The sequence below is a fragment of the Periplaneta americana genome, chromosome 15 (assembly GCF_040183065.1).
Source record: "Periplaneta americana isolate PAMFEO1 chromosome 15, P.americana_PAMFEO1_priV1, whole genome shotgun sequence".
In the NCBI taxonomy this organism is placed as follows: Eukaryota; Metazoa; Arthropoda; class Insecta; order Blattodea; family Blattidae; genus Periplaneta; species Periplaneta americana.
In genome coordinates this window covers 120,416,168-120,430,534 of record NC_091131.1, presented here as the reverse complement: position 1 = coordinate 120,430,534, position 14,367 = coordinate 120,416,168, and the positions used below count along the sequence as shown (strand labels likewise).

The 14,367-nt window shown below is 35.4% G+C and overlaps 2 protein-coding genes across 5 annotated transcripts in view; both read left to right on the top strand.

Moving 5' to 3' along the window:
* The window catches only part of Rpn13 (regulatory particle non-ATPase 13), a 625,061-nt gene that overhangs the window by 162,729 nt on the left and 447,965 nt on the right, over positions 1-14,367 (top strand). The gene's annotated exons all lie outside the window — the stretch shown is intronic.
* AGO1 (protein argonaute-2) overlaps positions 1-14,367 on the top strand; it is a 235,727-nt gene that overhangs the window by 98,793 nt on the left and 122,567 nt on the right. Inside the window, exon 1 of one of the 4 annotated variants that reach the window (XM_069848072.1) lies at positions 13,942-14,010. The exons of the other annotated variants lie outside the window; for them this stretch is intronic. Coding sequence (XP_069704173.1) covers positions 13,956-14,010 — 55 coding nt within the window. The 5' untranslated portion in view covers positions 13,942-13,955. Of the gene's footprint in view, positions 1-13,941; positions 14,011-14,367 lie in introns of those variants that run through there. 4 annotated transcript variants of the gene reach the window in all.

Here is a 14,367-nt window from a genome sequence, read left to right as displayed (position 1 = left end):
TAGATAATATGATCTAATATTAAAATGTATTTTATCTGACAACATGAAATTCATTGCTTTTACTAAACAGTTCACGATTCATCAGACCTAACCTAAAAATGTATTTTGTTTGATCACGTGAAATGATTAGTATAAACTCCAAAAACCGAATGCCATTTTGAAATATATGCTTAAGAATATCACTTACTCCTAATAATTTTGCTATCTACGTAGTTATAATAAATTGCTGTCTCCATCCACATTTTCTATCGATCACCCAAGTGCACGTATCACACCATATGTTATATATTTATTTACACCTATCATCTGACTATAATCTTGAATTGTAACCACAACGCAATGAACACACAAAATAACCTATGTATTAATGTAATACTGATACTCATTAATTATTAGTATGTTCGAATTTCACTAGCTTCCAGTAATTGGTTCAGAAATCTAGAACAATTTGAATTTTCAGAATTTGCACTACCGACAACAGCTGTTTCTCCTGCCAACATAACAGTTAGAAAATCACTACCAGTGTATTTCTCAGAATCGAAATTCGAAACGAAGTTGGCAAAAGAAAATTCAACCTTCAAACTAGAAAATCACCATAATCCACTAGCATATGTAGTAATGGGGGGGAAAATGGTTAGGTTTCACCCTTAAGGTATTAAGTAAGCTGATCCAAACTATACATAGTTCTGGTTTGAACATAATTATTCACAGGTCCTGACAAAATTGCATTTAATTACATATAAATTAATTCTGAAGTGCACATAATTGATTTGTAGGCTATGTGATTCACTTTTGTAAGTAGTAATTTTTTTAGATTTGAATTGTACACACCGTATTCTTGTTTTGCTTTGATATGCAATAAAATTTTATTTTAACTTGATATGACTTATGATATGACTTTGAATACATTTTAATCATTTCTCATAATTCTCAAGTCAGCTGCAAGATACAGGGAATATACAAGCCATATTGTCGCCTGAATATTGGAATGTACCATGTCCATAAATATAAATTCCGAGAAAATAGAGGAAAAAACTAAGAGTGCTAATTTCACACATTTCACTTCTCTCTACAAAAATGTACACATAGTGTAACTATAATCTAGCAGCATAAATACAAGTATTACATTTCCATGTAAGTTATTTGTTCATAAGGAACTGGGAAAAATTGTTTGTTCTATGTGCGTTGCAACTGATGCACTTTCAGTATTGCTTTGTTTTATAACCATCAGCCAGTGAGCGCGGCACAAATTGTCACGTGACATGACCAAGAACAAACCAGTACTCAGTTTTTGGCATGATAGAACCTACAGCAGAGTAGCAGTGTATCCATGTGTGAGCTGTTATTCAATCACTAACAGTATTATGATTCAAAGCTCTGTCTCAGTGAAGTGAGACATGTCCATCATCATCCTAAATTGTAGGATGTAGTAGACAGTGGTACCTACTGTTTTTACAGAGTGTAGCTGTATAAAACACTCCCTCTGTGGCATGTACTGTAACATGGATGCAATGTCTTTCTTTTTTTCTCAGACACTTTAGAATCATTCTTAAGAGGATTAATTGAGGGAAATGCTCTCTTTGGAAATACATCTTCTACGTTAACATTCTTTTGCCTACGTTTGCTTATTGAAACCTTACGTCTGTGTTCACAGATATTTCCGAAAATAATAGACTAAGGAAAATGGTTGGTCCCTTCAAATAGTACAAGTCTTTAAGGAGCAAAATGAAACTGCAGAAAAATTGAAATCAGTGGACGCACATATCGTCGCTAAAAAGACGAAGTGGCGTAAGCGACAAATGTGTAATTTTACAGGAGAGCAGTTGAAAGAAAAGTGTATTTATATGCGGACCTACAACTCAAAGTAATAAATTGACACGTCAAAGATAATACATTGATTCAGTTCGTTTATTGTTTCTCTTAATAAGGACTAATGGCAAACTCTAAAATTTTGATACCTTATAGGCCAAGAAGGCCTTAATTGGAGATACATCTGTTCGAAAGATTTCATTCATAATAGGAAGGCACTTACGCCATACACATGACTGATCGTATAATACTAATTTATGCTATTCTTTGAGTTGTATTATTCTTTATTTATTTTTTGACTAATTTTATTTATTTTTTATTTTTATTATACATTATAATTATTTGAAAGTCTAGGAAATAAAGAGGATTATGAACTTATTTTAATAAAGCAAAATCAAGAATTTTTTTGAATTACATAAAATTAATGAATAATGTATTTATTTGCAAAACTAATCTTTCAGGTAAAGCTCCCTGTAAAGCCGATTTGAATAATTTCAAGGGAAAAATTGTTCCGGGGCCGGGTATCGATCCCGGGACCTCTGTTGAACGTACCAGCGCTCTGCCAACTGAGCTACCCGGGAACTCCACCCGACACCGTCTCAACTTTTCCCTTTATATCCACATAACTCGCGTGGGCTGACGAAACGCCAGAGACCCACATCGAGTGCACACAATCACAAAGATTGTGTGCACTCAATGTGGATATAAAGGGAAAAGTTGAGACGGTGTCGGGTGGGGTTCCCGGGTAGCTCAGTTGGCAGAGCGCTGGTACGTTCAACAGAGGTCCCGGGATCGATACCCAGCCCCGGAACAATTTTTCCCTTGAAATTATTCAAATCGGCTTTACAGGGAGCTTTACCTGAAAGATTAGATTTGCATAATATATACGTTACCGTGTACGTTAACAGAAAACCACAATTCCAAGTCACACAGAGATTGTGTGCACTCGATGTGGGTCTCTGGCGTTTCGTCAGCCCACGCGAGTTATGTGGATATAAAGGGAAAAGTTGAGACGGTGTCGGGTGGAGTTCCCGGGTAGCTCAGTTGGCAGAGCGCTGGTACGTTCAACAGAGGTCCCGGGATCGATACCCGGCCCGGGAACAATTTTTCTCTTGAAATTATTCAATGTATTTATTTGTTTACAAACAATTTTAAGAAACACAAATAAGTATTGAAAATGTTCATGGGTTAATAATAATTGTACCCTAGAATTAATGTGGGGTTCCTTGTAGAACGTTTTATAAACAACATCTCTTATTACTGGTGTTGACTCTTTGCATAGCTGCTGCAAATCGTTGTACTTCTCAACCGAAATCTTTGGAGAGGTGACATTAAGAAGAGGCAGAGGAAACTTGAAAATTTCAGAAATATTCCGTGATTTCAGAGATAGCTGCTCATAATGTTCGTCCAAATGACTGGTTTTTACAAAAACGCAGTTAGGGTCGTCTTTGGTCACTCTGACTTCTCTGACTGTAGTCCATTCAGTCTGTTTCTTTTTGTGCCAATTTCATACTCTAGACTGCTTAATAATGTTGAAATAGTTAGTTTGCTCGAATTTATAAACAAATGTTCATTTTTGGCATCACGTGGCAATCCAGGGATTATAGGGAGACTAGCAATACACTGCACACACAGACGTAATGACCAATTTTAAAAATGGTAATACCTAACGAAGAGACGTAAGCGACTTGCGAGTCTGATACGCCAGTTCGTCTGAAAAAGAATGAAAGAGCAATGGCGTTTACGACGATAACACGATGTTCACTGCCAAGTAACCATTAGAGATGGATGTACGCCAGTTCGTCAGAATATAGATATGGTCCAACGAAGTGTGCTGGCGAAGTATCTCCAAATTTTTGGTTTTGGCGCTTACGTCACTTCATCAGATAAGCGACGATATATTGTAATCAAAGAAGTCACCTTCCGATATTTCAGTTACTTCAGATGACTTCTTTGAATGATAGGCAAAATCTCTGAGTAAACATGAGTAAACATTTCTGTTTTTCCAAGAAACCTTTCAATTTTACTGTGGATTAAATCAATTTCTTGCATGTTTCTATGTACAGGTTCGAAATATTTTGTTCTTTTGTGGTAATTTGCGAATTTTGCTGCAAAAATGCATTAGTGCCACAGTCATTACTTTATTTTTGTTCTGTGATACGCAAGAATATGACCGCAGGATTAAATGTTTAGCTAGCAGATTATCTTTGACAACAGAACACAACTTTTTTATCATGGCACTTGCATTTTGATTTGCTGCTCTACCTGATGACAATTCATGCCAAAGGACACAACAGGCTTTTGCATTAGGTGAACAACGAGCTGTTAAGTTATAAGTATGGGACAGATTCATATGCACTAAAAACACTGCAAAATATGCATGTATGCACTAAAAATAACAAAATGTGCACTGTTAAAATTGAAGTATATGTGTATACATACATACATACATCAATTTACTATTATTGATGGGGTTTTTTTTTTTTTTGTTATACATAAGAATATTGAGACACCATCAGTTGTTAAAGTTGTTTGTGCTTTAACCCACTGCTTAAGCAGTAAACTTCTAGCACATTTTTCGTTATGGATCATTGAAAAAATTAATCCAAAATTAGGGATCTAATCATTTTCCTGCCCTCAACATACTGTCGAAGTTTCTCTGACTTGTGATTTGTCATGTCGACAAGAGAAAGCAAAAGTCGTATTATAGTGCATATGTTGACAGACGGCAGAATTCGAATTTAGTGAGTGAAAAGAAGTCTACGAACATTTTCCTTAGTCAAACTTCACCACCAATTATAGCCTGTTGCAGTGTTTTTGTGAAAACACTCAAAATCTAATGCATTTGAGACAGGGTGCAAATTAAGAGTTCTGACGAGGGGGGATAGAATCCTAAGATAGAGAATAATTCGTTGGTGTTGGACCTCAGACTCATTTCGACATCATTAATTCACATATCATCAATTCATCGTCATGCTACAATGGCCGGGTTAAGTTCACGGTGCGGTGTGCTGGACATTACAAGCATCCAACCACATCGGAATTTCTCCGAACTAAACATATTTATGTATTGCATCATTTGCATCACTCCTCTTATCTTAATACAACACACTAAATGATGACAACAGAGTGATAGAGGCAACCTCAACCTGATTCGATACGGCTCAATGCTTGGTCACACTGTGTGGCTTGTCTTGCAGTTTGATCATAATAATAATTATATCCATGAGCAGGCTTAATATAAGATGTGTAATTCCTAAGTTATTGATTGTTGTCAGCTTGCCAGTGATGATAATACATCAATATTATTTTCTTTGCTTACTTTATAATTTATAAAGTATACTCGTATTAAAACAATTATATTTTGTGAAGGGGATAGAAGTTATCCCTGGCAGGGATGTTAATATGAATTTATGATAGGGGAATAACTTTCCAACAGGGGAGGAAATACTCCCATCCCCTCCCCCCCCCCATTAATTCGCACCCTGATTTGAGAAATAGGCAATAAGGCGACTTCTTGTTTTATCAACTTTCATCCATAATAATGTCCCAGTATTATACATTTGCATAGAGTCAGCAATGTATTTAATTATGGAGTGCTTTGTTGATTGCTCCACAATTGTCCACAATGATTTGCCAACAACAGTGCATTGTCTGCAATCTGCAGCTTGTCAGTGTGATAAAATAAATAATAATTGTAATATTATGTTTCAATATATTTGTTTCTTCTGTATTCCGATTTTCTGTATTCTTAACTTTGGTTTAAGCACCAAATTGATTAAAAAATAACGAAATACAGTCAACTCCGGATATAGTGAACCTCTGTGGACTTGCATATTTCGTTCACTGTATTCGAGGTTCACTAAATCCGAAGTCTCTCTTTCCTAACCTTAAATGACAGAAGGAATGAATGAAATTGTGAACAAGAAAAGAAAATAGTTCATTGTTGTGGAATGAATTACACTGTATATTGTTACCCAAAGTTGATTTACTTAAACTATGCTATCGACCCACGTCCGCTTGAGAAAAACCACGTTCAATGTCATTTATAAATTTATAATATTCGCCTTATTTTCCAAAGAAAACATTTTACGCTTCGACAATTTTATACAGCACATTCACTGTTGGAACACTAGAAACATACTAATCAGGTAGAAATGACAAACGCTGTTATGGTGTGACTGTGTACTCAGGCTGGAATTTCCCGGGTCACTTAATGGAAACTGGGAGGGGGTTAATGGAGTTTGAAAGCCATCAGAATCTTACTTCCATTTATGCTCTGGACATAATGTCCCTCCCCCCTTAATAAAAGAAGGAAATTTCATTTTTCGTTGTTTTGATGCTGTCTGTCATAATGGAAATGTTTCTGAGAACAACCCTTTGACAGTAAGTGAGGCAAGGTCGTCACGCGTTGCCTAGATTTACAATACAGTGTCCACACCTATGGATTAACAGTTAGTGTGTCTAGCCGCGAAACCAGGTGGCCTGGGTTCGATTCCCGGCCGGGACAAGTTACCTGGTTGAGGTTTTTTCCGGGGTCTTCCCTCAACCCAATATGAGCCCGGACTTATTTCTCCGGCATTATCACGTTCATCTCATTCAGACGCAAAATAACCTAAGCTGTTGATAAAGCGTAGGAAAATAACTTACTAAATAAAAAAAAAATACAATACAGCTCATTGTCTAGGAAACACTAATCCTACCTTTGTCCTTTGACTAAAGGAGTAAGAAACTTACAATGTTATTCTCAACACATTCTTCCTATTTTATACAAGAAGGTCTGACTTCAAATAAGAATTTGTCAGGATACAAGGTTCACTATAACTGAAGCGAAATAAACGGAAATATTAATGTACTTTTTAATGTATGTGGATCGGGATCAACGATTTAGGTTCATTATAACCAAATGTTCAATATATCCAGAGTTGACTGTATGCTTTTATATGTACCAAAAGCTGAAATATGCATATGCACGATAAAATCTTGACCTTTGGTTGCTAATAACTTTAAATAGTTATATAATTGTGGCATATGATTTGCAAGTAGGGAATAGAACATGCAAAAATGCTAAAATCTGTCCCCGAGTTATAAGCATTAATTTTACTCTTGTAAAAAAATTTGAAATGTGATCGAAGTAGTCTGGTGAATTAATAATTGAATATAGAACAAAACAATATTGAAGAAACCGATATTGAATGCGATATAGAACAAATGCATTTTGAAAATATTATACTTAGAAATGGAATATTGTTATCATGGTATGTGCATATGATGTATGTTGGAAATGTACTTTATTTGATATTTTGCTGAAAGTGGAGTTAGTACACTCCAATACACAGCTGACGATATGACAGCGAAGATTGCTGCCTCTTTACATCAGTGATCTCAAGGTTGCTGGACTCATACCAATAAGTCAGAAAACTCGCACAGCCCAGATTAATACAGAACCAGCATGCTTTGTCCTTAGGCCTACATGCTAGCTTATCTTCTGTATAACTCGACATGTTCTGTATGTGTCTAGCAATCATGTGTAACAGTAGAAGTAAAAGCTACTCACTAGAAAATAAAATTAGATTTATAAAACAGTTTGAGGTGAATCCCAATGAAACAAAAACTGAAATTGCAAGAGTTTAGTAATAAATATTTATAATATAAAAATTCATAATTAAAATATCTTAGTCTGAGTTCATGATTTAAGAAAAATTTCATATTAAATGTAGGTATGTAGTGTATTATTTTATATTTAACATTAAAATTATAGTCACTTTCTATTGATTAAAACACATTTGACACATTAGAATCCTTAAGTGCTCTCAGCTCTCTATGTTCTATTAAGCTGATTTCTAGTCATTCGAAAATTACCTTGTATTCAAAGCTTATTTATACATAGTTTTGAGTTGTGCGTAATTTTATTCATTCCCCTTCGATTACAACCCAGGTTTTACTGTATTTGTACAACATAGGTTTCTGTATTTATATATTATATTACCTGTGTGTTGTGACTATATGTCCAAGTTTTGTCATCTAATAATATATGTCCACACCTGTGGAGTAACGGTCAGCGCGTCTGGCCGCGAAACCAGGTGGCCCAGGTTCGAATCCCGGTCGGGGCAAGTTACCTGGTTGAGGTTTTTTCCGGGATTTTCCCTCAACCCAATACGAGCAATGCTGGGTAACTTTCGGTGCTGGACCCCGGACTCATTTCACCGGCATTATCACCATTTCATTCAGACGCTAAATAACCTAGATGTTGATACAGCGTCGTAAAATAACCCAATAATCCTCTAATAATGTGAACCATGTAGAATAATAACAGTTGTAAGAATTTATTATAAGAACTTCCATCTATTGTAAATTATTTATAAGTTTAAGCTATAATTTCTCATGTTACCATGCAATTTTATTTAGTTAATGTTGAATGCATATGTTCTGAATCTTGATACTTGGGAGGCAGGAAGTGGATACAAAGATGGAAAATTCAAGTAGGCTAGTGAAAACTACAATTACAGTCTCCTGAATCTCTCTCTTTGGTACAAATGACTGCTTTCTTTCTGGATGTTGTGACTCATCTATATAGTGTTATTTGTCGATTCTGCTAAGTAGGCTTGGCATATGGTCCAGTGAAGTCCCACTAGAGTGTTGTATCAACCCCTGCTACACTACTTCAGACTGATGCCAGACAGTCACAATAGTACATTGCGCTGCACCATTTTCACCACATACTGTTGAAATGATGGTAATGAATATTGAAATGGAAAGTGACTGGAATGCTGGAGGTGGGGGAGAGAACCTCGGAAAAAAAAACCCTCGGGAACCTTGGCTCTGTCCACCACAAATACTGTTTTGCCATCACTGGGATTTGAACCCAGATATGCAGTCATTGTAAGCACAGTACTGTACCAGTTGAGTTGTTAGTATGGGAAACAACTTTTTTATATTTGAGCATGAACCCATTAATAGTTAATTACTAGTAGATTAATAATCTCTCCTGTATTTCCTCTTCAATATTTTCTAAGTTCTTTCAGTGAAACAATGACCTTTGCAGTGAGATACGTAAGCAAGTGGTTTGGAGTTCACATAGTTTCACACTAAGTCCGACACCCCTTGCAAGATTGCGTTTTATGGTGTACTAAGACGTGTGGCATAGTAAGACTATATTTATAAAGTGCGTGCGTGTAAGGGACAACTGTCTAAAATCTCAGTGGCAAAAAAGTTGGCAATTTTATTTTATTTTATTTTATGCAATATTGCATAGAAATTGTACAAAGTTATTTTTTGTATGTGTTAAAATCGTAGAATAGATGTTTTACTGAGCCATGTCTTTATCCCAATGAAGATAGAAGAGAAGCGAATTTGTAAAATGTGCTTCTGATACTAAACTTAGTATAATTTTGGTTATTAGAGGAGAAAAATTCGCTCCGTCGCCAGGGATCAAACCCGGGTCCTTGGTTCTACATACCAAGTGCTCTAACTACTGATCTATGCCGATCAGGTTCGATCCCTGGTGCTGGAGCGAATTTTTCTCCTCTAATAACCATTGTTACCATAACAGATATATTCTGTAGGACCAGAAAAATTAATCTTTATGTAGATTAGTATAATTTGTTTTGACCGTTATCGTAGAAAATGTCTTCCTGTAACATATAAATGTAGTGTCTTACATGTACAGTCTTACAGAAAATTGATGGTACGATTTTTGGTGGTGAAAAAGTTCAATTATTGAAGAGCTATTCACACCAGTAAATTTGTATGTATGCTGTCTCCTTTGAGTTCAATTCAGGCAGCTGTAAGCCTCTCTTCGTGCCATCTCTGTATCGTTCATCTTGGTGGAGCAATCCGTAACATGCTGGTTTACTACATCAGGGGTCAAGGTTCAATTTCTGATCAGGTGGGGATTTTAATTTTCATTAAATAACATCGCTAATTTTTATACATGTTATCTGTCTGCATTCAATTTTTTTTTTAAGTGGAACAACTTAGTCTGTACAAAACTAGAAAGATATTGACAGTTCTCTCTCACACACATGGGAAGTAAGCAACGTTGTGCAGTAGTGCAATGCGGCTCTTTGCTCCACCTGTCTGCCGTGTCAGAACTAAGGAGCTGACAGTACTATTTACCATCTGCTGTACAAGAATAAGAGACCCGCCATTGTACCTTCTTTCTTGAAATAGTCCCGCACATTACAAACTATTTGTCTTGCCTGACTTGTAAGAGGAGCACCTTTTCCGTTATTTCTAGACCTCTTACTGTCCCTTATAGCACTCCTTTCTCCCTCTGAGCTCGTGGTTCATTTTGTGCCGCTAACTGCAGGAGTGATGCCTTGCGACATCGTATAAGTGAAACACACGGACACTATAAATGGCATTACAAATACACCCACAATTACATTAAATTTAAAATTCCACCTTCATCAACAACAAAATATCTACGAAAACAATAGCCACAACAGAACACCAATACTTGCTGTAACATGGTAACGAAGATTCAACACATCCGAACAAAGCAACTGGCTCGCTGCAAAACAGTTGGCAATGTCAGCCTGTTGTCATGGTCTGTGATTGGCTAGTTTGAGCGGTTGCCATGGTGACACTTTGAAGCCGCTGAACTGTCAATACCTTTCTAGTTTTGTATAGACTTTAGACCCAATACCTGTGGATTAATATTTGGCTCGAATTGCTGTTACAGAATGAATTACTATAGCTTACATCCCTAGTCCATAGTATGACGATTAAATATAATACTGTATATTAATAAAAGGAAGTAGGTCACATACAGCAAATAACGATTTTCACATCCCATTACTTCATTTATAAAACACAGGTCATAACAAGATGGTTTATTTCCACAAGTAATGCAGCATATGTCTCATTAATTCAAACTAAATGAAGTTAATGTTCAAATTCTTAATTTAAGCAAGTCCTGGAATATTTCATTTCATACAGACCATTTCTATCATGGACGGTTTTAATCTAGTGGAGAAAGAGCCTGTTTCCCATGCAGTCGGTAGCTGTTCGATCCTGCTGTCATGTGTTCCTTAGAGTTTTTTCTTTCTTTTCTTTTTGTTTTGTTTTTTTTTTTTGTTTTTTTTTTTTTGTTTTTTTTTTTTTTTTGTTTTCTTTATTTTGTCTTTTTTCATTTGCAGTCTTTATTGCAGTACTTATTTGCACTAAATTCTTTTCCGTGTCACTTCTGGCTACTTAGGGATGGCATACAACAAAACAGAACGAATGTTATCATCTCAGGTAGTAGTTCGCTTGTGAATCTGGTTGCCCATCCTCTGATCATGTGCAGTGTCTTCTTTCTGGAACTTTGAAAATATCCGTGCGCCATCAGTTGTTTCGAAGACTGTACAATATGTGCACATCATGAATGCAAACTTTAATTTTAAAATAACGAAACATTACGTGTAGTGATGAAAGAACATAATTGTTGTAGTTTTGTATGATTTATGAAAAATTGCATGGAAAAGAACATGAGTGAAATCATTAAGGTTGTTTGTATTGTACAGTAAGAGTTATTTATTTTATAAGTGGCTTAAATTTACTGTTATTTGCGAGTGAGAATCATAATTTCTCACGAACACGTAAAGGAATTTTAGCCACGTGTAATATACAGAGTGTAAACGATATAAACTGCTAAAAAATACTGGTGATAGAGCATAAATTACTGAACAAAAAAGTGTAATAACCTTTTTCTGTAACTTTTGTGGTTTCTCTAGAAAAAAATTTTATCTGTGAGTCTAACATTTTTCAAAATGATGATAGACCATCATTATTTACTTCAGTCCGCCACATACATTGCAACTGTGGTGATATCCTTGTTTACAAATCAGGGTAATCTTTTGTCTCTCTCTTGTGGTGGTGTTAGCATGTGTTGGATGAAAAGTCATTGGCAGTGAGATCATATTTACTCAAAGAGTAAATATTAGACTACAGTAAGTTCTAAAACCATGGTATTTTAGGAATAAAAAAGAATAGAAGGACAAAATTTCACTACACATCATGTTAATAGACCGAGATGTATAGTCTGTATAATTTTGGCGGTATATATTGTTTAGACCTTGTATAATGTTTTATCTTATCCTAGTAATTATTCTTCTTAAAGGTATAATGTAATGCTATGATCAGTTGTTTAGAATGTCAGCATGATGTGAAAATTCCTTTGTTACAAAGTTACCACCCAGATATAAATGAAATGTTTGTTTCTGATTGACAATTATTTCACAGGATGAAATTATTGTACCTAAGATACCATTATTTCACATGTGAAGTAATGAGCTATTTCTGACATTTGCTAACAGTTTGTTAAAATTTATACTATGTCACCAGGATAAGATAAAAGTATGTTAACTTTATTAGTAATGTTTACAGAGAATAATGCACGTTTCCACTCTATCACTTTATCAGATGTGGGATTGTTTAATTTGAAATGAATTTTTTTTAACCTAACCTACACTTATTCTAATTTGTTTATATATGATTCGTAATATAGGGTGGCGCAGGTAAAAGTAGTCCATGTAAGTATAAAGTAAATATAGATGCGAAGTGCTGAAGATGTTGAAATGGCTCCCTGCAGCATCAATATACAGCTGTGCACGTCTAATCATGTTCAGATACACTCAGCCTCAATAACTTCTGCGTGTGAACTGAAGGAACTCTTTCTCTTTTCGCATTTTTGCACAGATCCTGTAGCACGCCATTTTTTAACCAAACTCTGTATTGCTCTCTTTGCCGGTTGTCGTTCATATGGAAACTTGTCCCTGAAAATTTCGTAGGTTTCCTTAATTGAACCTGTTCTCACATACACTTCCAGAATTTCCACACATGTCTGTTCGTCTACAAAATGATTTACTTGAGTAAGTCATTATCAAAATGCGAACAGACATGTGTAATTCGATGAAATACTATAGAAAGTATGCCAACAATCGATTATTGCATAAAATTGTCCATCGTTGTAGTTATTTACTCCTGTTGTTATGATACGATACGATAGCATACAGTAATGGAGTTGCAAGCATATCAAAATATCGCATTCACATTCAAAAGGGAGACAGGCTACTTTTATATGCACCACCCAGTATCATTGGTTGCAATTGGAGACCTATCTTTCCAAAGATTCTAAGTGCCAATTCTTCGAATTTCATTTAATTCAATCTAAAGGAGGTATATCCATATGAGCATATTCATACTAAATAGGCCCTGTCGTAGTTCAACCATGACTCATTTGTGTTGGAGGTATCTCAACATGCATTTAGCAGTGTCTCAGAAACGTTTTTGGCGCTTAATCCCTTTGGAAAGATAGGTCTTAAATCGTTGATGCATGAATGTAGAATTAAAAACCGAATATTGATTATGTTTTAACATACTGTATTTTACATATACATAACACTACAAGTTTGACAGAAATTTATTGGCGACTGTCCCAATATTGTAAATAGCATCGAAGTATGCTGTAGAATTCAGTATTTCTTTCGCATGTGGGCAAATTTGGCTGTGGGGCAGTTTTGTGTAACAGTGTGGATGTGGTTAGTTTGTTGTAAGAAAATCTGTAGACAGTGTTGACAGTCTTTATTTTCACATTTATTCATGAAATATGAGGCATTCATAGTGTTGGGATTCTTATGAAGTTTTTGGATTTCCAGCTGTGCTTGGAAAGTTTAATTTCTCTATTGCTTTAGAACTACTTATGTCCCATTATTAGCTTAATTATAAGTTATAGAGAAAACTTTCCAAATGTGGTTGTAAAAGCCAAAATTAGCTTTGTTTTTATTATTTTTAGTTCGGAAGTACTATGTCTTTATAGTGGTAAGAATTCTACCCTTGTATTATTGCATGTTCATTATGATTTGCGCTTTGCTCCAAATGACAAGATATGCATATTATCGCTGTTACTTATGTTTCAATCAAGACCATAGAAATTTCATTCACACATATTTAAAGTGACTTTCATTATAGAAGTGATAATGTGAAATTTCTAAGGTTCATGGCATTGGTACTTATTGCGAATGTGATTCCTGCATGATAAATTGGCAATAATTTGCTTTGCAGCTGATTGTTGGTTTTTGTATTTGCTTTGTACTAATAATGTGTTGCTTTAATTTAACCCTTGGGCTCGTTTTCCCTCAACAGAAGTGTCGTGGACAGGTATGGCGGGGATGACTGAGCCTTCTCCCACACGCCCTCCTTCCCCAAGCAACCTGGGTATGCCAGTATGCATTGAATGTTCTACTGCTGCTTTTCTAGGATTAGTATTGTCATCACTTCCTTTTACTGTAGTTATGTAGTGAGCATAGTCATGTATCAGCACATTACTGAATTTAGTTTTATTTACCTAATAATTCAGAAGAGTTTGAAATGATTGTAGAAAATGATTAATGTGCAGGTCACCTGTATTAGCATATTAATAGCATTATTTAACAGTGACCAACATAGGAGTAGATGTACTATTTACAAAGTAATATAAGCAGTAATCACAAAGCTTTGTAAGCTTGTGAGAAATAGACTGATCTTGTATTATACAGACATAGAGCTAGGTTGAATTCCACATTAATACTCACA